Here is a 25241-nt window from a genome sequence, read left to right as displayed (position 1 = left end):
CCCCACCCCCACCTCTAATGAGTGACAGATCTAATGGATGGCTTCCCGGGCTGGCCAACCACACTGGGTGTTTATCTGCTTGTTATTAATCATTATTATCACAACATTTCCATAGAGTCCCTCCAACTGCAACTCTCGAAGTGCCCAGCACCCGCCAGGTTCCCTCAGCTATCCTGAAGGAGCTGTAGCCACCTCTGGGAAGTGTGTTCGCTACTCCGAATCATCTGGAAGGCCCAACGTCCCCTCACCAGGAAGAGGTTAGGGAAAATTGAACCTCACTCATTCATTAAGAAATACTTATTGAGTACCAGTGATGTGTCAGGGGCCTTGAATACAGTGCTGAGCAAAAAATGGAAGAAGTCTGTCATTGAGAAGGGAAAAGGGAGATCCAACAAATACAAGTCAGGGCAGAGTGCAGCTGTGTTCCTTGCTCTCCAGAAGGGCACCCTGAATTCTGAGGACGGACATGTATTACCGCCTCCTCCTGAGGAGGTAATTGTTGCACTGTGATTTGAAGGGGGCGATGGGGCAGGATCAGACTCGGTGGCTTGTGTTAAGGATTTTGGCTCTCGTAGGCTGGCAAAGTGGTTTAAAGGGAGAGAAGTGACATGATCAGCTTATGTTTGGAAGACTCACTTTAGCTGCCTGTGGAGGGTAGATTGGAGGAGAAAGGAATATGGTGGCTTTTACTCACTGACAGAATAGAACTGAGAGCCTAAAATTGCTGACTCTTTGTCCAGTGCTCTTTTCATTATACCACTCTGTCCTCTTTATGGAGGCATTAAATGGGCATCCAGTATTCTTGCTAGAATTATCGGGGCTCTTTCATCGGCCATATTCTAGACACTTCATGTGTGTCATTTCATATGATAACTCTATGAGGTAGGTATTAGAATTCCCATTTTACAAATGAGGAAGCTGAGGCACAGATGGGTCATCAGTCTTGGTAACTGACCAAGCCAGCGCAGCATGGAGCCAAAATCTGAGCCTGGGAAATTTGACCCAGACCTTGCACTGGAATTACTATGCCCTATTGTTTCTCAGGTCCCACTGTTCTGGCCAGCTGGTGGGCATTCTCAGGGAACACACCCATGGCCTTGGGGTGTGGCTGCTCCCGGCTTCTTGCTTCTCTGCCAGCTGCTGGTCACTGTCCTGTGGGAGGAGGGAAGCTCGGTCTGAGCTGTGATGCCCTTGACAAAGCCAGGTGGATGATTATCCTGTACCTGGAGGCTTTTAGCACATTAGTAACAGCTGAGGCTCATGCCAGCCTCCTTGTGCAAATTTAGAGAGCAGCACTATTTTATAATTTCTGTGGTTGGCCCTTGTCAAGAAAGGCCTTAGGTTCTGCCGCTGGCCCTTCGTTCATTCTTCCCAGCTAGGCAATGGCAATAGCTAATGGCTCTGCAGAACGAATAGTTTGATCTTCCAGAACCCCGGAGAGAACACAGATTCTATGGAAGACAGGGACTCTGTGTCCTCGAGCTATTATTCTCATTATTATCTGTATTAAAATAAATTGCTCTGTGTGGGAAGCCAGAGGTGGGGGTAGTCCCACCTTGAGGCAGGGCAGCTGTTGAGTGGGGACAAAGAGACACTTGGGTGCCTTGGACCCCGCCCCCCACGACCTCCCAGGGTCTACATCCTGATATCGGAGGTCTCCTCTTCTGATCTTGCCAGAAAGTCCCACCAGGGTTGGGTGAATTGGCACTGGGTGGGGGGCACTGTCGCCAGCAGGCCCTGCTAAAATACAAGTGTGTTTTCCAGAGGCTGTTACCTTATTTTTTGGATGGCGGTCTCCTCATGGCCAGAGATGATGTCTGTTTTGTTGGCCCATGTACCCAGCATGGTTTCTGTCATGTGGCAGGCCTGCAGGTACATGTTTGCTGACTGATGGACTTGAGCTAAGGAATGGCAGATTGGTTTCATTTCCTGTATTAACTCTGGTCAGTTGGTAGTGGCAGCCCAGAGCACTGTGTGGGGAGAGATGCTGAGGCAGCATCTGGGCCCGCAGCAGAAACAAATGCTGTGATCGATTAGTGATGTCTGGCACGGGTGTGCGTGGGGTGTACTAGTTAGCTGTTGCTGCCGAGCACAGTTTCTGTGGGCCAGGAATGCGGGCATGCCTTCCTGGCTGGTTCTGGCTCCGTTTCTGTGAGGGCAGAGTCAGGCTGTGGGCAGGGGGCTGCAGTCATCTGAAGGCCTGAGTGGGGAAGGAGACTCTGCCTCCAAGATGATTCACTGTGGGCAGGAGGCCTTGCTTCCTCATCCCCAGACCTCTCCGCACACTACTCGAGTGTCCTATTGGCATGGCGGCTCACTGCTGCAGGAGTGCGCTGTCCGGGAGAGGACAGGAAGGTGTCACAGTGACGTCTCAGAAGGCATGCCCTAACTTCCTCTGTGTGCTGCGGTCATGGATCTAGCTCACACTCAGGTGGGCAGTGGGCTGCACCTCACAAGGAGAGGAGTATGTAAGCACCTGTGGATGTATTTTAAAGCCGCTGCAGGGGGGATGAGAGGGCATGGGTCACCTAGTTGCTGTCAGTGTCACATGTTACTTAGAATGAGCGGGAATGACCCTGAACAGGTGGGATGCAAAACCAGGCATGTTTAAGTGGAAGGAGAAGGAATTGCAGCAAAGTGAGATAGCAGTGGCCAAAGTGACGGTGAGATGGAGGGGTCCCCGGGGCAGGTCCCTGGGAAACAGTGCCGGGAGGAAGGAGTGGGTTTCTAGCAGAGGCATATGGGAAGTGACGGTGGGTTTTCTGCTCAAGGCAGACAGTCCAGGCTTTGCAGAGTTGTAGGAGGCTGGTGCTATCTTATCAGTTTCAGGCTGGGGGCGGGGAGGGGGGCAGGTTCACTCCAGCTACTCCATTAGTACAGGGACTTGTCCCTCTTCCCGTCAGACTGTGGTGGATGGCTGCTGGCACCCAGCCAGGCGTGGGGACAGGGGCATCTCTAGACCTCAAGAGCCAGGTGTTGTTTGCTGCTGATGCCATGGTAACCTGCCCCAGGTGCCCTGGGCCATTTTCCCAGCTCCTAAGTGGGAACTGCCTGGCCTTGGCAGCTAGGCCTGGACTTGCCTGCTTTGAGGCAAGCTCCTATCTGTTCATCTGTAGCCATCCAGTTCTGGGTTGGTCAGATTTGTTGGCATCATCTCATGTCAAGGATATTTGAGGTAGTATATCCAGAAGAGGTCTGATGTGCATGACTCTGGGGACAGCAGAATGGAATATTTGAAATTGGGCCATCTTGGAAAATCCAGGACATCTCTCTTCCTGGGGCTGGTGAGGGGCCTGAGGCTGGCTGGCGGATGGAGAGACTTAGTGAAACTCCTTCCAAGAGTCATATTATGGCTTTTACAGAAGATCCTGACTTCCTGTTACCTTATTTTGGGTGAAACGAGGACCCTGGCCAGTGCTTGGCTGCCCAGTGTGGCCTTTTGGAAACATTGCCCAGAAAACTGGCTTCGTGGGAAGCTGTGGAGCTAATTTTCTGGAACTTCTCCCTCTTGGCCGTGTACCTGGGTCTAAAAATCACGTGGTCTCGGTTTCCTGGGCCCCAGCTGATGCCAGCCTGCTGGTCTTAACCTGAGCCGTGGGGGGGTGGACACATTTCCTCTTGCTCTTCTGATGTTTTCTGCTCATAAAAAAACGAACACCGCCTCCCACTTTTACACACATGCGCACGCGCGCGCGCACACACACACACACGCAAACATAGACACACCCTGGAAAAGCAGACCATACAGAGCTGGAGAAACTTTTTTCCTGATTATTTTTCCTTTTTTAGACTGGGACATCGATATATTTGAATCATGGGCCGACAGTAATTAAAAAGCACATAACTAGTCATTTTAAAATGCAGCTGTTTTACTTAATTGATTTTGTCGCCAGACCCAGAGGAAAAAAAGAGGAACCGGGGAGAGACAGGCTTAGAAGGGGCGACAGGTTTCTGCGAGCGACTGGAGGCAGCCGAGGGCCCTGCTTGAATCTAATTGCTGCCCGTGCTGCAGTTGGTTTCTGCTAATGGCTTTCTGCTCAGAGGGCTGGGGGCTGGGGCCCGAGGGGAGGGGCGGCGTTGGTGTCAGCTGCACGGGGGGTATAATTCTGCTTTCGGGACAGGGTCTATTTTTCCTTACTATCTATCAGCGTAAAGTACTTCCACTGAGCACTTTGAATCAAGGTTCCATTTAGAGATACTTTATTCATATTTAATTACAGGCTGCAGCACCAATCTTTAATTACCTTTTGTATAAGCCAGCTAGGAACATTCACTAGCAATCAATTATTGTGTGTGTGTGTGTGTGTGTGTGTGTGTATAAGCACAGGAGGGTGTGGGGGTATGACTTGCTTCCTGATAGAGGGGAAAGGATGGCTGCAGGGGCCCTGGGGAGGTGGTGGGTGGGCAGGGGTGGGGTGGGGATCTGCCCAACAGGTTCCCTGTGCAGATTGGGGGATGCATTTCCCATGCCTCTCTTTGCTGCCACCGGTCAAGCTGGGATTAGGGCAGGTCCTCACAGCTGGGGCCTCTTTCAGGGTGCTGTGTTGGCACCCGGGCTGAGGTGGTATTCTGAGCTCCAGACCCCCTGCCTACCCTGGTGGAGACGGCGAACTGTGGGAGGTCCCCTTCTCAGTCCCTGGGGATATGGCAGACCAGGCTTCCTCTTACCCAGGAGATGGGGAAATGCTTGCCTCAGCCCTTTCCTTCCTTCACCTCTCCCTGGAGTGCTCCTGGCAGCTGTTCTTGCCACACAGCCCTAGTGATGCCATGTCACTCTTTAGTTGCAATGACTCTGCAACGTCCCTGCAATGACACTGGTTTGAAGCCTGGCTGTCCTTCTTAGGAAATGAGCCAGTGTTCCCAGGGAGCCACGTGGAGGCTTGGAGTGAGGAGTAGAGTCAAGTGACCCCCCAAGTTCTTTTGCAGTGGGCAGAGGGGGCCATTCCAGCTGCCTGGGAAGGTCTGAGTTTGCAGATCTGCTCCAGAAAACATTCTCCTTGGTGCTCCTTCAGGAACAACCAGAGGGTTTCTAAAGGCAGTTCTTGCTCATTTCATTATGTAATGGCTCAGAATGTTGCTGAAGTCTACCTCCCTTCTATTCCTGGATCCCTGTCCCAGCAGGAGGGCACTGAGGGGAGGGGCAAGGAGAGGGAAAGGAACTCACACTTATTGAGCCTCCTGGGGGTGCCCGGCACCATGCCTATGTTTCTTTCGTCTAACCCAGATGGGGCCTGAGAACTCTCAGTCAGAGCCCCTTCATTCCTGTGTGACAGAAAACAACCCAAACTGACTTAAGCAAAAAAGGGAATTATAGGGTGAGTCTTCAGGCATGGCTAGATCAAGGGGCCCAACCTTGCTGACCAAGATTCACTCTGTCTCTTGGCTCTGCTTTCCTCTTTGTTGCCACTCTGGGATTCCTGGTAGCTTCAGACATCAACTTTTTACCTTCAAGTTCAGCAGAGAGAAAGAATCTTTTCTCCCACAGTTCAAACAACAGTGAAACAGTGGAGTCCGATTAGATCAGTTGGGTGACATGTCCATCTCTGAACCCGTCAGCGTGACCCAGGGTATTCAAGTTTCTGAGCCAGGCTGGGGGCTCACACCCACGCTGGTGTAATGGTTGGAGTCCACCTGGGTAAATCCCACACAGGACATGTGCTTTCACATTGGGGGCCTTTAGACTAGGAGAGGTGTGGGAGCTGGAAGGACCATCATTGAAAAGGAAGAAAGAGTTGATTCAGTTCTTCTCCAAGGGAGAGAATAATGGATTCAGTCTTTCAACAAATATGTGTTTGTCACAGCTAGTTCCGATGCTATTCTTTTTTTAAGATTTTATTTATTTGTGTGTATGAGAGAGAGTGAGCAGGGAGAGCACCAGAGGCAGAAGCAGACTCCCCAAAGAGCAAGAAGCCCGACGTGGGTCTGGGTCCCAGGACCCTGGGATCATGACTGAAGCCAAAGGCAGATGCTTAACCTACTGAGCCACCTTGGTGCCCCTCTGGTGCTATTCTAAGCACAGGGAATTCAGCAGTTAATAAGACAGACAAAAATCTTTGCCCACTTAAAGGTGATGTTCTAATGGGGTCTACAGGGATGGTGGTTCTTCTGTTCTCCCAAGCCAAGCCCAAGTCCAAGATAAAGGGAGAGACCTAGGATGATTGATGTGGGGATGATCTGGTCCTCAGGGAACCTCAAACTCAGGAGGGAAGGAAAAAGACAAGTGTGTGGTTGGGGAAGGATGGGGAGAAGTAGGCATGGGTAGGGACACAAATAAAAACCCAATGAAGAAGAAGGAGGCCAGGGAAGCCAATCCATACCCATCTCCCGTGACAGAGAAGTGTGGGCCCCTCCCATGTTGCCTGGACCTTTGGCTTCCGAAGGATATTGATAAATGGGATGGAATTTAGTGAAAGCCAAGAAAATGATGACAGGGCTGGAGGGAGTGATTTATGAGGGAGATTAGCAAGGTGTCAGCGCAGCCTAGTAAGCAGAGGGATGGGATGGTGGCCGAGGGTTGTCTGACTGCTGAAGTCCAAGGAGAGGAGGGGGCCGAAGGGCAGGAGAGAGTGCCTGATGCAGAAAGGGCCTGAGGGAAGCAGGGGCACGGATGGATGGGCCTCAGGGTGAGAGCCTGGGGGATGTGAGAAGGAGGACCACGGGACTAATCCTGTGTGTACACATTCATATGTGTGTGTGTGTGTGTGTGTGAGAGAGAGAGAGAGAGAGAATATGTCTGGACCTTCTAGGATTGGAAAGCTATACAGGGACTTCAAACAGTGGAGGGGGCCAGAATTTCAGCCTTGGACATTTTTACAAAAGCCTTTTGGGGGTCTCCTTCCCATCTGGTAAAATATTACCACCTGGACCATGTAGGTGCGATCCCTCAAGTCACAAAGACTTTTTTCCCTTCAGGAAAATTCGATTTGGCATTTCTAAAAGGGAAGGAGGGAAGGAAGAAGGGAAGAGAAGACAGAAGAGTAAGGAGCCCATATTCCGTTTTGTAGAGGAAGGGCGAGGGGTCTGCCCAAGGCCACCTTTGGGTGACATTGCAGGAGGGGACCAAAAGCACGGCTGGGGTGTGTAGCCCTGGGGTCTCTGCCAGTTGGCCAGGCTGAGGGTGGCTTTGGGGACCTGTGTTGAGCTGCTGTTCAGGCAGGAACAAGAGGTGGCTACTGCGTTTGGAACCTCCAGACTGGGGTCCCTTGAGCTCTTCCGTGTTGGTGGATTGGAGTATCTGATCCCTGTATTGGGCTGTCTGGGGCCAGGGTTCTGTTAAGTTTTGATTTCATGTACCTGCGTAACAGCCCTGGGGGGCAGTGGTGCGTAACTAAATGAGCAGACGGTCCTCAGTTCTGAACGTTCTGGACAACACTTCTTTGGTCTTGAGTGGAGGTGCTCAGGGCACCCATGCATGCATATGTGGACACCCCTCCATATGTGTTTTCTCTCTCGCTTCCTCCGTGTGCCTGCTGTGAATCTCCATGGCAGCCAAGAGCCCGCACGAGGCATTGGGTTGGCGTACAACTGGTAGAGCAGAAAATCTATTGGCCTGGCCCGTCCCCCTCTCACTGAACTGAGTCATCTTAATTGCTCTGTCCTCTCTCCATTCTTGACAGATCCATGATTTGTTTGTGAGCTTTGACAACACCCCCGTGGGGGCCGCCTCCCTGGCCCAGGTCCACAAGGCAGTGCTGCGTGATGGGCGGACCGTGGCCGTGAAAGTCCAGCATCCAAAGGTGCAGTCTCAGAGCTCGAAAGACATTCTCCTGATGGAGGTGAGAGCCTGCCCCTCCTTTGTCCTCACTTTATATTTCTCTGGAAACTAGGTGGCTCCAGGGACACTGGTTCAAGGCAACCGGGTGGAGTGTGACCCATTGAACAGCAGAGTGGATGAGGAAAGCTTGAGACCGTGACAAAGGAGGTGTCCTGACAATGCTCTGACTGGGGGACCCGTGGCTGGGCGCGTCAGTTCGTCTCGATTTGTTCCTAGGAACTGTCTGGGGATGGTCTCAGAGCATGACGTGTAGCTGCTGGGACCAATGAGGCCTCAGGTGGATGTTGAAGAAATGAGATGAACCAAAAATGATTTCCTTGGGGGTAGAAAAGTTACATCTTAATTTGTTAAATTGTAACAAAAGGGAGCACGTGGAGAACCAAGGGATGGAAAAATGACAGGAAGATCCCATAGAAACATTTCCGCAGATTCTGTGTTTGCTTATCTCCTGTTCTGAGTGAACAAGCTTGTCCACCTAAAAATGTTCCTGGGAGAAGCCCAGGTGGAGACTGTATCTCTGGACTTTTCTAGTTCTGTCCGCAGAGCAAGGGAGGGTGAGGCAGGCGCTGGTTGGGTGGTGGCCACAGCCTGGCCCGGGGAGGGCGGGCGTTTCGCCTTCCTGTGTGTCGCTCCCCTTCTCTGCGGACTGCCTTCCTCTGTTCTCTTTACTCACTCTGGACTCATCGTCTGTTTCCTCAGCTCACCCTGCCTAAGCTCCGAACATGCATGGAAGGTCACTTTTGCACCAGGTGCTAGGTGGGTTGTGGGGGGAGTGAGGGAGCTCCATCTTCATCCCCGGCGGAGTTCCCTGTTCAGTGGAAGGGCAGGTCTGGACACCAACAGCCACGGTGTGGGGATGTGAGCTCCGCCAAAGGGGTGTCTGCATGGTGCCCTCAGTACCATGGTGCGTTGACTGGTGTGTTGGGGGCGGGGCTTCACGGAGGGGCCCGTGAGACGGCAGGGCAGGGGAAGGATAGCCAGCCTGTGCGTAGGTCCAGTCTTAGAGGAACAGGGTGGGCCTGGAGAATAATTGAGCTGGTTCAGGTGGTGTGGCTGGGAGTGGCCGCAGAGGGGGCTGGGAAGGTAGCAGGGACCACACAGAGGGCCTGATCTTCCAGGCCAAGGCACAGAACAGCATACACAGCAAATCTGGATCTTCTGTGGACCTGAGCAGATCTGATTCTCTCCTGTGGCCGGCAGGGAACCGTTTGAGAATTTTTAAATCAGGGGAATGTCGCGATCAGATGTACATTAGAGACAGAAGTCTGTTGGCAGTCTGGAGGATGTATAGGAAGCAGAAAGACTGTAGCCAGGGCGACTAATGGAGGGGCTGCTGCACTGGTCTGAGCCTAAAATAATGATGTGACCCAGGGCAGTGTAGTGGGAGTGAAGGGGAGGTGTGAGCCGAGGGGCGGAGTCATCAGGACGTGGTTAGCAGCTTTCCGTGCGGTGGAGGCAAATAATGGTAGGAACGAGTGGAAGGAGAGTAAAACAAATGGTAGGTTTCTGGCTTACATGATTAAGTTTGGGTGCCTTTCACCAGTGTATCAGTCGGGGTCCAACTGTATCAGTTGGGGTCCAGTTGGGAAGAAACAAAATCGTGCTACGTATTTCCAGCAAACGGAATTTAAAAGAGAAAATGGGGCTCTCACAGGATGGAATTGCAGAGAGGCCAGATGGGAGGGTGAGACAGTTACCAACAGCTGGAAGCCACTGCCACCCTCAAGGTGGAGGGACGGGGAGGAAAGGTGGTTCCCTGGGGCCGGCAGCGGGGGTCACCTGGTAGAGCCAGCCCCTGGCGGTGGGGGGGGGGGCGTCCTTTGGCAGGTGGATCGCAGCCTCAGAGCCCCTCCCCTGGGAGGCGGGGCTGCAGATGCTGTTTGAGGCAGCCGGTTTCCACCTCCTTCTCTCCCCCAGTCTCCCACCAGTGCTGCCCTTGGGCCAAGGCTAGATGGAAAATGCAGTTCCTTATGCGAGTGTTGGGGTCAGGGTACTCTCAGAGCCGGGTGGAGTGGGCCGTGGAGCCCCCAGGAGAGCTTGGGTACTGCCGTCGGGAGACTGGATCCGGCTTTGCTCTGGCGGTCTCCATTCCGGCTGGAACCACACGTGCGGGATTTAGCAGCAAGGGGACTCTCGGTAGGTAGGTGAGTCTGGGGGAGTAGTTGAGGTCACTTGGAAGGGTGGGACTAAGAGAAAAGGAGAGGACAAGGGGAGAGCTGTGAGGAGTACTGTCATTGGGGGAGTACGCGCAGGAAGTCAAACTCCTGGGGGAATGGAGAAGTGGAGAAGGCACAGCCAACAGTTTGGAGGAGAGCCAGTGTTGCTACATTCCATGGAAACAACTTCAGGAAGACAGCTAGGAAACATAGCAGCTTAAAACAACGGGTGTGTGTGTGTGCGCGCCCGCGTATTTTTTTTTTTTTCTAAGATTTTATTTATTCTGGAGAGAGAGCCAGAGAGGGAGCAGCAACAGGAGGAGGGGCAGAGGGAGAGGGAGAAGCAAGCTCCCAGTTGAGCAGGGAGCCCAACAGAGGGCTCGATCCCAGAACCCCAGGATCATGACCTGAGCTGAAGGCAGACACTTAACCAACCAAACCACCCAGGTGCCCCCAACAGTTGTATATTTTGCTCCTGAATCTGCAGTCCAGGCAGGGCTTGGTACAGAGACTCATGAATTTCGTGTGGTGCCGGCTGGATGGTCTGACGGAACTGGAGGGTCTACTTCCAGGTGGCTCATTCACGTGGCTGGCAGCTCAGCTGAGGCTGGGGGGCAGGGCCTTGGGTCCTTCCAGATAGGCCTCTCCACAGCTGTTGGGACTTCCTCGCAGCATGGTAGCAGGGTTCCAAGAGTGAGTGTCCCACGAGAATAAGGCAGAAAGCACATGGCCACGGTATGACCCTGCCTTGGCAGGCACTTAGCACTACTTCTTCCTTACTCTGTTGGCAAGAACAAGAGTCACAGAGGCTCCTTTAGTTTAAGGGCGGGGGGGGGGGGGGGAGGTACTCTACTTCTTGATGGGGCCTGACCAGGTTCTAGAAGATCAGAATGGGAGGTATTGTTGCAGCCATTTGGGAAAATACGGTCTGCCAGAATTACTCCGTGTTGTCAAGTGGGAGATAAAATTAGCAAAGCTCTGGAAAAGGCCTCTTGGATTTGGTGACTGGGAGTCCTTGGGGTGAGCACGGAGACTGGGTTGAGGGGGTGGGAGTAAACGGAGGCCCCAGGGAGTGGGGATGATTGACATAGAATTCTCAGGGGTCACTCAGGTGACGTGGGGAGGGTCCTGTGTGCTGTTTAGAGCAAAGCTCAGGATCAGAGGTGGGGACAGGAGCAGGCTGTCCCTGAGGGGGAGGGTGGCCATGGATTGGTGGTAGGGGGCGGTGCTGGAGATCCAGGAGAGAGAAGTAACTGGCAGGTTTGGTCCTGAGGGTGACCCTAGGGATTGGGCTGTAAGGACCTGGGTGGAAGCATTAGCCTTGGTCGGTCTTTGTTCGGAGCCTGGAGCAAGGTGGTGAGGCTGCGCGCAGATGAGTGTGGGGGGCAGGGAGGATGGCGGAGGGGAAGTGGGCAGCTGAGTTGTAACTAGCCTGATAGCCTTATTTTTTCCGCTGCAGTAGGAGGCAAGACCATCTGCTGAGAATGAGGGGGTAGGAGGTGGCATTGGAGGCCGGGGGTGGGGGTGAAGGTTTGGAATAGCTGCTCCGTGTGACGGGAAAGGGAGCTGACCAGGGTTCAGGAGCGGTGTTCCTGAGTGGCACTAGCCTTCCTTCTGGAAACCCGAGTTTTCTGGAGCACCTGTCAGTAGCTACACAACAGCCACAGTTGGGAGTGAACTGGGAGTCTCGGAGCATCCCCGGGTGTCCTCAGACCCAGCAGCCACTCCTGTGTTGGGCAGGAACCTGCCTTTCCCCAGCGGTGCCACCGGGACCCACTTGAGCTGGAAGGACAGCTGACACCATTTCTCTACGCAGAGACGTGCTGATTCCCTAAGCAATGGCTGCCGGCAGGTCAATGGCAGTGATAGCGCTCATAGAGATTTGGCATCTTCCTCCAGGAGATAAGCATCAGATGCTTTCCTTGGGAAGTACGGCCTGGCAGCCGCATGCGGAGGACAGAGGGGTCGTGCACAGTGGCTGAGGCCGAGGTCACCACCTCCGCGCACTGTCAGCATTAACAGCAGCACCACTGGGCTTGGTCTCTGGTGGAAAACATCCTCCGTGGCTCAGCCTTCTCTGTAAAACGAAGAGGAGCCTAACTGGAAAGCTCATCTCATTTTATATTTGAAACGAGTCTTATAATTTTGTTCCTGAGTCCTAACCCAGAGTAGTACCCCAGAAAGGTTCTCATGTGTGTTAGCAGGAGAAGAGTGATTTCAGGGGGGGCATAAGGCCACCTTAGCCACCGGCAGCTTGAGAACAGGGTGAGGAAAAGCGTAGCTTTCTGGTGCTTCTCTTTATGACTGCTGCAGGTGCTTTCTGTCCTCGTGCCTCTCTCCCCCTGCCCTCTGTTGTCCCTCTCTCTTTTCCAACTGTGCGATGCTTCCCAGCATCATCTTGAGAGGAAGATGATATGACTAGAGTGATTCACACTAAGAACAGAGTGACTAATAGGGGGTAACCTTTGACTATTTGCAGTTGAAGAGGTGAGCTGCTTAAATCTACATACATACCTGCTATAAAGTCAGGTATGGGAGTGAGGCTTTTGAGAGTGAGAAAGTGGGAGACAGCTACTGGTTATATCCATTAAGATGCTATAGGCTGCAAGTACCGGAAAAATCCAACTAAAAGTGGTGTAAATAATTGTAACTTCTACTATGTCACATTTCCAGACACCTAGAAGTAGTGTTGGCTGTTCCAAGGTTGACTGATCCAGCCCTTCACTGTGGTTTTTAAGGACCCAGTTTCTTTTTGTCTTCTACTCTGGCTTGTCCTTCTCAAGTAGTGTTCCTCATGGTCCCAAAACAGCTGCAGCAGTTCCTGCTGTTATAAGTAGACAACATCCAGTGCCAAAGAGGGCCTGTTTCTTCTATTATATTCCTTATCAAAAAGGAGCCCCTCAATAGCATTTCCTTCATTTCTCATTGGCCAAAAGTAGGCCACATGCCCAAGTCTAAATCAGTCTTGGTGAGAGACATGAAACTGATCATGATTCACATTCTCAGGCTAAGGCCTACCTTCCTTGAAGGACATGAGAGATACACAGAATTGGGGTTCTGTTATCCAGGAAGTGAAGAAAATGGCTTTTGGTTTGGCACCTACTAGCACATGCCACCTTCGTGTTTTGTGTCTCCTGAGAACCTGGCACTCCTCTTGGGGCAGGGGACAGTCTCTCGGGTGGACTATTGAATGATGCCGGGAGGGTGGGAGCCAAGTCTCGGTGAATGGGGTTTGATGTACCTCATGGTGTTGGTGACTTTGCACAAAAGAGAAAGGCACAGCCAAGTGTGTTTTTCAGCTTTGTCATTATCACCTGATATTGTCCCTTTAATAGTTGGGGCAACTCTACTTCTAGATGCACGGCCAGTGACTCTTATTGATTTGAGTGGCTGTCCAGAGCCAGACTAATTGGGCCCAGAGATTGGAACAATGATTCAGCAGGAAGGGGTGAACTGACAAGGCAGAGTCTGTTCGTCTGCTGGCGGGCTGGCTTTGCAGCAGCCCTTGCCCACAGTAGCAGGGAGCTCAGCGGGCTGGATCTCACTGCCGTTCTCACTGTCAGAGGGCACGGCAGGACTCAGAGGGCCTGCGTGCTGGTGGTAAAGCCATAATCCCCCGGTCCCAGTAGCACCACCCCGTAACGCTCCCTGTTCCCTCGTAAGCTTCTAGAATTGATGATGAATCCCCCCCTTGCTCTGTCACTCCCCAAAGCATCTAACTCCTGCTCTCCACATGCCACCTGTCCCGAAGGCACTCTCCCACACGGGGGTGGGACTCCGGTCTGAGTACCAAATCCGAACCACCGTTTGATATCATCTGGCCAAGGGTCTCTAAAAATAAAGGCCTGTGACGGTCATGTCGTTGACTTTTTTTGAACAACGTTTTTAGCTCACGCTTGTCCGTCATCTTGTTTCTTTTCTGAAAGTGTTGATTGAACAGTGGGTGGCTAGTAATGTTTGTGTTGGCACAGACGCCAACAGCTGATTTTATTTTCTAAAATACATTTAAAAACCCCAGAGATGTAGACTATCCCATGGCAGCTTCTCTTCACCCTATAATTCTGTTTCCTAAAAAGTGTGCACTTTAATAACTTGTTGGAAAAAAGATAAGCCCCACGAATGGCAAGCTGTTTACATCACTCTGAATTGATTTTCGATCCTTGTCGAACATCCATTTTTACCAGTTCGGATCCGTGCAAGCATTCTGTTTAGCGTGCTGTTTTCCCATAGAGCATTATTTCTTTTATAAGATATAATAACTTAATAACAGTCAGTCTTATTTCGGTTGCAGTTTTAACAGTCCACAACGGTTCTTTTTACGCCTTATCTCACACTTCCTATTGTATTGTCCTGTATTGTGTTGCATGAGTCAGGGCTGCGCAAAGAAAGGAGCGAGAAAACCCTGGGTCCAAGTCCCGCATTTGAAATGACAAGCTCTGTGACCTTGAGAAATGCTTTAACCTCCCAGAACCAGTTTCTTTTTCTGTAAAATGGGCAAGAAGAGGATTAAATGAAAGCATGTTTGTAAAGTGCCTCATAGCACAGTCTGGAGTAGGTACTAAATAATGATAATTTCCTTTTTTTAGTTATTATAAATAGCAGTCACGAGTTTCCAAACTTTTATGTGACTTTCAGGTTTTTTCCCATTATATTTCTGTGTGGCTCATAATTGATTTTTCCTCCTGTGAGCCAATCACCCCATAGGAAAATATTTTCATTATTCCACCTTGAAGGAAATGCTAATTGTTGAACATGCCTTGATTGACTTACAAGATTTCAAATCGCGTAGAAGATTCTCAGGCATTCCAAAACTGTGCTCACCGAAAATTCAGAGGTAATCCCTTTCCCCGCCTCAACCTCAGAAATAGAAAAACTGAATTTATTTGAGCAAGACACATGTGAACATATAATCATCTCTGGGGAGAAGACTGGCCCTCTGAAATGTTCCTTTTTCCCCTTCATTTATTCACTCTGTGATTCACGTGAATATTCAGCAAACATCTGCTGAGTGTAGAATACGTGCTAGGTGCTGGTGGGAACATTGGCTGTTGCAAGAATTTTATGGAGAAGATACATTTGGGGAGAAAAATCAAAAAGCCAAATTGATAACAACACCTGTTTTATTTTAGTTGACTGCAGCTGTTTTCAAAAAGGAAAAACTTAAATGAATCTACTTAGGGCAGGCTGTTAGCAAGAGAATTGGATGAAAACAGAAGGTGAAATGGTTTTGTTTTATTCTCCTCAACCAAGAAACGTCTCTAACAGCAGCAGCCCAAACTATTTTAGATTTGGACCAGATGACTCTGAACCTGACCCATTTCCCTCCCTGCCTTGAAGTTCAAGGGGTTGGTAACTGCCCAGAATTATGTACAAGATGATGTGACTATGTAAATTTTCTGGGCTTCGTAGCTGGCATCAAATTTTCAAATTGGTAGACTTCCTGTGAAAAGGGAGGGTATCCTTTTAGAAAGTGGTGAACCACTGACGTCCATTCCACCAGAACCTCTCATTTTCTGTTAACAAAGGGAGTGACTCAGACACTACCCACATGGTGCATTAGACACCAGCTTTGTGAGTACTGTAAAGTTTTTTGGGTTATGAATTAATTTATGAATTAGATATTAGCCTATAATCAATCAAACCTTTGACCGCTTTTATTATTAATGGCACTACGTATTCATAATAACCAATAGTCCTAGTAATGACTTACTATATAATTGATTAGTAACAGAAAAGTCTGTAAAGTGACTTTCAGTGCTGTTTGGATATCAATGATAGCTTAAAGTTTCACAAATAATAGTGACAATATATTAAACGATGAGGATATATCATTTGGTCAGAAGCCTCATCCCCAGGTAGAGATCCGACTAGGGTACAAGGGGCTCCCTGTGTCTCTCCACATCTGGCCCTGGGTAGTCACCTGGAAGGGAATCAGGAATTCTCGATTGAACAAATGATAAGCCTCACTGTGTTTCCCTCCCTTGTCCCTCCGGGGTGAGAACCTCTGGAATTAAGGCTGGAGCAAAATGTCCAAGAGGTTTCTCCCTGAACCCGGAGCCCAGAGAGTAGAATTCAGTTGTTTTCAGATGTTGGGTGCGCACTTGGCCCTGGCCCCAGGCGAGGGAGTCTGTCTCCCATGCACCAGCCCTGCCTCCCCTTTGGTGGCAGCTGAGGGCCATCTGAGGGCAGGGTGATGAGCCACGATGCCTTGGGGGCTGCTGGTCCCCACTGCCGGGGCCTGACACGTGCTGTCCAGGCCTTGCTGTTGCCACCCCTCCCGCCCAGCTTGTAAGACTCAAACAGAAACAAAACATAAACTAAATCAATTATCATAAGGTCACAGGTCTAGCCCATGAAAGACTAGACAAGACTTAAAAGAAATTAAACTGCAGCCGAATGTAATTAACAAGGGTTTTGATAGGAATGGAGTAGAATAACCTTGTGTGAGGATTCCTTTAGAATGGCATCTGGTACATCGTCTAGGACATTGGGTTTAAAAACAAAGCCATAAATGCCTTGTAGTTAATGGCCTTGCTTTAGATCTCTTTCTTTTATATTGTGTGTGCCTGTCCCAGTGGTGGGCATCATATAGACCAGGGCAAAAGGAAGCCCAAGACCAGGCTCATAACTGGGGCTCCGTGAGTCCTTCTGGGTAGATGGGATGGCATCTCCATCTGTTCAGGCTGCTGTAACAAAATGCCGCAGATTGGGTGGCTTTTAGGGATACTTGGGTGTCTCAGTCGGTTAAGGGTCCGACTCTTGATTTCGGCTCAGGTCATGATCTCAGGGTTGTGAGATCGAGCCCTGCCTTGGGCTCTGTGCGGGGAGCCTGCTTAAGATCTTTCCTCTCTCTCTGCCCCGCCCCTCCCCTCCCTCCACTCACAATTGCTCTCACACTCTCTCTTAAAAACAAAAACAAAAACAAAAACAGATGTTTATTTTTTGTAGTTCTGGAGGCTGAAAGTCCAAGGACAAGATGCTGGCCAATTTGGTTCCTGGTGAGGACTTTCTTTCTGGCTTGAAGAGAGCTATCTTCTCTCTGTGCCCCTACATGGAAGAGAGCACTCTGTGTCTTCCTCTTCTTACCAGGACACTAAAACCATCATAGGTGCCCCACCTTCCTGACCTCATTGAAACCTGCATACCTCCCCAGGGCCCCATCTCCAAACACCATCACCCTAGGGTTAGGGCTTTGGCACTAAATTCGGGGGTGGGGGATACAAATATTCAGTCCACAAAAGATGGGGTATGTCTTTTGGTACCAGTGAACCCATGGGCTCATTGTTGTCTGGGATAACCAGAGGGTGAAGATGGGTTTTCTCAGAGAACTGGGACTATAATCCATATCAAGAATTTCTGGGAGGAATAGTCACTTTGAACACCGAGAGGAGGTTTTATAGTAGAACAGGAGAGTTCCTTTCTGTGTTTCTCTTGGGGAAATGCACCTCTTGTGTTCCTGGTCTCACCCTCCTCACATACTGCAGAGCCATCACCCACGAACTTTCCAGATTCTCTTGAATCCAGAGCCCTAGGTGGGGCGGCCTCAGAACTGAGTCCCAGCCCATGGGGTCAGGGCAAGTTCTGCAGATGTCACCAGGGTCCTGTTCTCTGCTAGGAACATTTAATTTCACATCATTAAACTGATAAATGCCCTATAGGTCTACTAAAATCCCGCTTTCCATCGTGTCCTCGCTCAAGAATCCACAATGTGGCCAAATTGCCAGAAACCTGAGCTTTTTATCCCAGTGGTCACATCCCTTATCTCTTACTCTTGCTGTCTTATCCAACCTTGTTTTGTTATTCCAATGTACTCTTAATCGACATGCGGGAAGTATAGAAAATAACATTATAAATGCTCGGGTATCAACCCCTCAGCTTAAGAAATGAACAGAGCACCATACAGTTGCAGTGTCCTCCCTGCTCTCTGTAAACAGGACCAAGAGGAGCATGTCTGGGAGCAGGAAGTGAGCTAGAGCAAGGGTTTGGGGGCTGGGTGGACTCAAGTGGAATTCTGGCTCTGTGCTTCCTTGCTGGGAAAATTTGGGACAATCCTGTAACCTCTCAGAGCCTCAACTTCCTCATCTATAAAATGGGGATAAGGGTATACCACAGACCTCCCAGAGTTGTGAAGACTGAGCAGAGTAATAATGGAAGGGCTTGGCCCAGCACTGGGCATGCAGGGGATGCTCGGAGATGGGGGTTCTCACTGATGGTGGCTGTTGGGCTTTTCTCATCTTGGATTTCAACTACGGGGATAAGCAGGGAGGTCTTGCTTCAGGCAAGGCCTGCGGACTTGTCAATGCCCAGACCCAGGCAGAAGGGCGGGGAATGGAGCTCCCGTGGTGGGTGCCCTAACCTGACTGATGGGCTCCTCTGTGGATTTCAGGTGCTTGTCCTGGCTGTGAAGCAGCTGTTTCCAGAGTTTGAGTTCATGTGGCTGGTGGATGAAGCCAAGAAGAACCTGCCTTTGGAGCTGGATTTCCTCAATGAAGGGAGGAATGCCGAGAAAGTGGCCCAAATGCTCAAAGACTTTGACTTCTTAAAGGTAGGAGGGGCAAGGCATCGGGGGACATGGTGGTGTGGTGAGAGAGTGCTGGTCCCTGCCCAGAGCATCCCTCCCTTGCAGGACATGAGTGGGGACTCCTCTTTCTCGAGGATTCTTTCCGAGCCTGGATGATTTGTCCCTAGTGTTGCACATCAAAGCTCTTGAGGGCAATGTTACAAAGATATACCAAACGTGATTGTTGACCTATCAGCCAAACATGTTTATTGAATGATCTGTAATTCTAAGACACCGAGTGCTACCCAAGGGCCTGTGGGCTGTGGTCTCTGCCTCCGTGAAGCCTGGGATGAGGACATTGATGCCGATGGTTGCTACTGTGCTCTGGCACTGTTCCCAACACTATACGTATAATACCTCATTTAATATACAGTCAGTTCGGGGCGCCTGGGTGGCTCGGTGGGTTAAAGCCTCTGCCTTCGGCTCAGGTCATGATCCCAGGGTCCTAGGATCGAGCCCCACGTTGGGCTCTCTGCTCCGCAGGGAGCCGGCTTCCTCCTCTCTCTCTGCCCGCCTCTCTGCCTAGTTGTGATTTCTCTCTGTCAAATAAATATTTAAAAAAAAATATACAGTCAGTTCTGTTGTAATGCAATGTACGGGTTCCTAGAAACCTCCATAGTGTGCAGACTCACACAACAGAAACCACAGGGCTTATGGGGAAAATAGGGCTGGGCTTACAACGGTGCCAGCGGACTCAGGACAAGATGCTCACCACCACTCCTTTTCAGGGGAACGCAAACCAAAAGCACAGTGAGATATCACCTCTCACCTGTCGGAATGGCTAGAATTAAAAAGACAGGAAGTAACAAGTGTTGGGGAGGATGTGGAGAAATAGGAACCCTCCTGCACATTTGGTGGGAATGCACATTGGTGCAGCCACTATGTGTGCAGGTTCCTCAAAAAACTGAAAACAGAGCATGTGATCCAGATAGAGGCAACCCTGTGTCTATTACCGCATTATTTCCAACATCCAAGATCGGGAAGCAGCCCAAGTGCCCATCCACAGATGAATGGGCAAAGAAGATGCGGTGTGTACATGATGGACTCTTACTCAGCTGTGAAAAAGAACTAGATCTTGCCATCTGCGACCACATGGGTGGACTAGAGCACATAGTGCTAAGTGAGATAAGTTGGACCGAGAAAGACCAATGCCTTATGATCTCGCTCGCATATGGAATGTAAGAAACAAAACAGATGAACAAACCAAAAAGACCAAAAAATGGACTTAAATACAGAGAACAAACTGGGTGGAGGGGTGGGTGAAATAGACAACGGGGTGAAGAGTACAGTCACTGGGATGAGCACCAAGTGATGCGTAGAACCGTTGAATCACCTGTCTGTACGAATTGTAGCACTGTTCATTATACTTCAGGAGAAAATAAAATAGACAACTCACAAAAGAGAAAATGCAAATCTAAAACAACGTCACCAGTGACACAAAATAAAAGAAGGTGGGAGCCTACTAGAAACAGTGTAATTTTACGCACGTTACATGGCTGAGAAGTGCGTAAGACCACCGAGCACGTGGCGCCCCATCCTGACATCCGCTTGTGAAAGTGGGCACGGGCGGAGTTGCCGCTTGTGCGTTAGTGTGCGTTGGTGGGAGGCCGGTCATCTGCGCGTGGGCGGAAAGTTGTAACCCAGATGTGCATCGGCAGGACTCATGGTGCCTGTGGCGACATTGGGGTGTGTCTGTTTTGTGTATGCCCGGGTCAAGCCATCCCGCAGGAAGCCGTTTCCTGCATTCACGGGGTGTTTCCTGGGGAGGATGGCTCACATAAGCCAGTGCAAGATTTGCATTATGATCAAAGTGCCCCCACCCCCAGTATATCAATCACATTAAAAAAGTTTTGTGTTTTTAAGGTTAGAGAAGAACTGCCTGTTTGATCCTAGAAGACTCTGTGGGGAACAACATCAGATGATACAAAGTAGCAGCTTTGCAAGAGGTCCTCCATTCAGGAGAAGGGACTCCCGTGTTCCATCAGGGCAAGGCAGGCTCTGCTGAGGACCTGGCTCTGGAACGGGTCTTTGAGGTTGGCCTGACGTTCCCCGTGGGCTCCCTAGGCTTCTCCCTAGATAGATGCATGCCACTGTTCTTCCAACATACGTGGTCCTTCGTGGGTCTTGGACCCTTTTACCCTGGGGGTTTCTCTTCTTGGTACAGGGGTTGGGCCCCACTGGTACCTTGCATAGAGAGCTTGGCTTTCAAGTCTTTGAAGAGATCAGCCCTTCTCTCTTCACAGGAAGTCTGGAGCATGCGGGAAGGGAAGTCATAGAACTGCTAGAAGCTCTAGGTGCTCATTCTAGAGCAAATAGGTGGTGCTGTTCTTGGGGGGGGGCGGTGCGCAGTCTCAGTACCTTGAACTCGAAGGTCTCTTGCTCTTGACTGAAGTGTCCACGTGGCTTCTGAAGACATCAGAAGAAATGGAGGTAGTGTTTCTACTTCTGCTAATCCAGATTTATTAACAGAAATGGGGAGACTGAGAGTGTGCCTACCCTAGGCCCCTGAGAATCCTAAAGCTCAGATCATGGCAGAAAAGCCACAGCTATGGATCGGTGTTGTGTCTTCACACTGATGGCGGTGAAAGATGGAGCCACTGGCTGAGTTTGACCCTTTGAATGAGCTGAGAGTCAGGTCTGTCTGGCCCCCAGGACGATGTTCGACTGCCTTGGCCTCAGCTGGCCTTCACAGATGTGCGCGTACAGACCTGCTTGCACCTGTAAATCACGACAGGCAGACTAGACCTGGTAACACTCCTCCAACCTTGACATTCAAGCCACCAATTCAGTAAACACATGGCCGTCTCACACAAGGTATCATACTAACTCATTAGCCTGGAGCTGTGGGTTCTAAACTACGTTTGGTTCTGCTTGCCTCGCCCATGTCTTCCGTTGCTTTATCCCACATTTCCTGAGCTTGTTGTTCTGGGGGCTGGGGGGCCTGGCTAAGTAAGAGATGGTTGGCTACTGCATGAGAAAAGGTCGCATGTAGTGGGGTACAGACACACTGTGTTGCCACAGTGCAGACATCTCCATGCACAGAGGTACAGCCGATGACAGAGACTTGGCTGCATTTCTGTGCATGCCCAAGAGCAAGCCCTCCCTTCTTCTCAGGATAAGGAGCTCAAAGGGGCAAGCGGTATTGACCAAACATTTCTTCTGCTTCCCTGGACACTACACAGGTACCACGACATCAGCTCCTTCCCATAGCCAGCACCCCGTCTTACAGGGGATGGTCTTAGAGGAGAGCAGCTAGGGCTGCTGTCCAGAATTTCTGATTTCATCTCTGGTGCTCGCCTAAGGACATTCTGTTGCCTCTTAGCGTCAGGGGTGCTCCTCAGCACCAGAACTATGAACCAGACAAACAGAACCATCTCCTTCACTGTTACCATGGAAACAGCAAATCATCCTCCGGCTGGGGCCAACTAGCATCTGCCAGACCAAGACATGTAATAATAATAATAACACACATTTCAGAAACGAGGATGCCAAATGGGTAAATAATTAATGTAACAATTTGACCTGCCGCTTCTAAAACCCACACACTGTTCCTAAGACAATGGTGCGACTAAGGCTCCTGAGTAATTAATTTTGCCTAAACACATAACAAGTGGGAAGCAAATTTTGCACTGTGAACCCAGTTCAGCTCTTAAAACTGGAGATAGATTGCCTTTGCACACGGGCACCCCATCACAACATCTGTGCGTAATTAAGCCTCAGCGAAGAGTTTACCTCTCCGTGTATGAGGCACCTTCCGGTGCGGTTTTATAACATCAGCCTGTGCTCTAAATCTCCAAGCCTCAGTCGAGCACAGAGTGGAAGTGTGGGGTCTGGGAGACCAGGAGAGGGTGAGAGGGCAGCCATGCCAAACAGTCAAGACCAGGGGATTTGTGGATCTGTCGTGTGCTGTGGGGAGCGGCTGGGACAGGCGGTGAGGTCTGTGCCTAGCCTGGGGGAAAGCTGGGACAGGGGAGGAGGGAAAAGCCTTAGAAGACAGGGTCTGAGACCAGAAGACATGAGAGTGTGCCTGGACATGGGGACGCAGGGAGAGGGAAGGAGGTCATCTCCTGAGTGGGCCCGCTTGTTGGGGGGGGTTGTCACTTGTTAGAGCAAGGTAAGTATCCCGGGAATCTCCAGAGATTATGGGCAGACCTTGAGGAATGTGCATGCTTTTGGAGAAGCACCACAGCTTCCTATGAATTGCAAAGATGAAGAACCACTGATGTGAAATAATTAGGAGTTAATATTTTTTACGTGCCTGTCTATGTGAGACACTTTTTAAAGTGCTTTACATGTATTTACTCCTTAATCGTAATACAGTCCCATGAGGGAAGCGCCATGATTAGCTCTCTGTCAATGGTAGAGAAACTGAGGCCCAGAGAGGTTAAGCCATTGGCCCCAGGTTACACAGCTTCTGGTAAGGGGCCGAGGTGGCTTGTGAATGGAGGCAGCCTGGCTCCTGAAGCTGCAGGTTAAATAATTTTGGGGGGCAGATTTGAATTGTGCTGAACTGTCTGTAGCATCAACTCTCAGCCCTAGTCGTGTGTCAGAACCACCCGTGACCCTCTCCACGGCTGTCATATGGCAGCTTCTGTCCATCCAGCAGGTGCAAAGCGTGTGCTGCTGTGTCGAGCACCAGGATCCCACACATGCTAGTAGGAAGTTGGGACTGTTGCTTTGCTATAAATGTCATCGCCATTTTACCGGTGGGAAGCTGGCACTCAGGTTATAAGACTTACCCACAGTCACACAGCTTGGAGGGGGCAAAGCCAGGGCTCCAGTCTGAGCATCTGCCTCGGGGGTCTGTGCTCCGCTTCCCTGGGCTCCCCCAGTGATGGGCATGGGCCCAGGCGAACCAGGGCCTGCTTCACAGGTATGGTGACCAAAACCCAGGAACAAAATAGAACCATGGGGTCAGGGCCAGACTATGAGGCTGAGGCCCAGGGTCTTGGGCTGGAATTTTCCATAATCTGTACCTCCCTTCTTGGGGTCAGGATTGGCCCCAGTGTGTGTGTTTTGGGGGCGGGGAGCAGGTGGAACCCGTGGGAGTGGGGCCTCTGATCTGTAACAAGGAGATAGACTTTGGACCCAGAGTCCTGATGGCCAGGCTGTGACCCTGCCTGTGGGGTCACTGGGCCCCCTGGCCATGACCCCCCTGGGTTGAGTTTTGTTTGGGGGACATGGGAGGGTGGTTGCCCCTTTAGAATGATTCTCCTTCATCTTTCTCCACTTCGATGGGAAGAGCAGAAGAAGGCACGGGGATGAAATATGGGTGTTGGGGTGAATTTTGTCTTATGTTCCCAAACCCTTCTACCCACCGGGTGATTTAGGGACAAGTCGTCGACCTTATGTCTCCCGGTCAAGCCAAGTTTCTCCTAAGTGAGCAGGGAGCAGATTTGCATTTTGTAGTCATTTCCATGATATAGTTGTCAAGGGGCAATTTGCCGTGAGCTCCCATGGCAAACCTCTCTACCTCTCAGGTTTGGTATTGTGTCATTTCAGATCTGAGCAGCTGTGGCAGGGGCCGTTGTGTTTCCAGACAGGGACCGTTGCATTGGGAGGGAGGCTGGGGAGAAAGGTGGAGGAGTGGGGAACGCAGTGCTCCCACCGCCCTGATTAACGAACCCCGAGAGTCTCCTGACTTTGGGTTTTCTCTTTCCATCTGTGGCTCTTTCAAGTGATTTCCAAGTTGCCCCAGGCAGGCCCAGATGGGGGTCTGACCTCCTGTCCCCATAGCCCCAGGCACCCACTGCCAAGCTTAGATTTCCAAACAAACTGAGAAAAGAGCTTAACCTCAAAAATATGTCCCTTCCATTTGGAAGCCACAGCCAACAACAGCAAACTTGCACTCATGTTTTTAAAGATAGCTTGTGAAAAGTGCCACGCAAGACTGAATTTTAAGTTCACAGTCATAGAGAGTCACAGATGTCTCTACTAGCCCAGATTCTCAAATGGCAAGAACTGCAGGCAAGTAGCAAACCACAATACCTTGACTTCAGTTGGAGCCTTTGTTCCAGGGAGCCCAGAGAGTTCCTCATGTGTGTGCAGCCCCAAGCATCCTCCGAGCTCCTTCTTGAAATGGGGCAGGACCAGTCCGCTGTGATGAGGAAAATGGAGGCACTGCAGGTTAAGTGGCTGGATCAAGACATGGCAGTATTCGCAGAAGGAGGAAGGAAAATGGGTTTCTTGATTTGAAGGCTGTGGTCTTAATGCTAGGTGAATTTTGGGGGTCATCATAAGGGAAGTCCTTATTCCCCCAAACCCTTGAATTAACTGTCCTTGGTTTCTTTCCCTCCCTCCCTCCGTTTCTTCCTTCCTTCCTTTCTTTTTCTTTTCTCTCTCTCTTTCTTCTGTTTTGTTTTATTTGTAAGTGGAAACAAGCCCATCACAAGTTGTTGGGGACATGTGGCATGGGGATATCCCAGTCATTCCTCCCTCCTGGCAGTGGGGGCACTCTGGGCTGTCACTCACTCATATGGCAGCCCAGCAGCCCTTGGTGCAGTCCCATCTCTTGCCTCTTCACGGGGAAATCTGCTCTCTTTTTTTGCCATTGGGTGTTCTTAGAGTCAGAGGGGGTTGGAGAGCATGTCAATTAGGAATGCATTTGTCTGCAGGTAACCAACAGCCCAATTTAGAGTGTCTTAAATAAAAAAAGACTAATGTTCCTCACACGGCAAGACAGCTTACATTAGTTGCCTGCTGATACTGTGTTAGTGGTGTGATGGTACCAGGGCTGGCGTCTCTGATTTTC

General features: G+C 50.5%; 1 protein-coding gene across 4 annotated transcripts in view; it reads left to right on the top strand.

Moving 5' to 3' along the window:
- The window catches only part of ADCK1 (aarF domain containing kinase 1), a 121370-nt gene that overhangs the window by 71524 nt on the left and 24605 nt on the right, over positions 1 to 25241 (top strand). For all 4 annotated transcript variants that reach the window (XM_046009748.1, XM_046009749.1, XM_046009751.1 and 1 more), the window contains exons 5-6: positions 7617 to 7775; positions 18317 to 18475. In XM_046009748.1, coding sequence (XP_045865704.1) covers positions 7617 to 7775; positions 18317 to 18475 — 318 coding nt within the window. The remainder of the gene's footprint in view (positions 1 to 7616; positions 7776 to 18316; positions 18476 to 25241) is intronic.

This window comes from Meles meles, chromosome 6, assembly GCF_922984935.1.
Source record: "Meles meles chromosome 6, mMelMel3.1 paternal haplotype, whole genome shotgun sequence".
NCBI classification, from domain to species: Eukaryota; Metazoa; Chordata; class Mammalia; order Carnivora; family Mustelidae; genus Meles; species Meles meles.
Note: the sequence above shows the minus strand (reverse complement) of the source record. Positions and strands in the feature narration are given on the sequence as shown.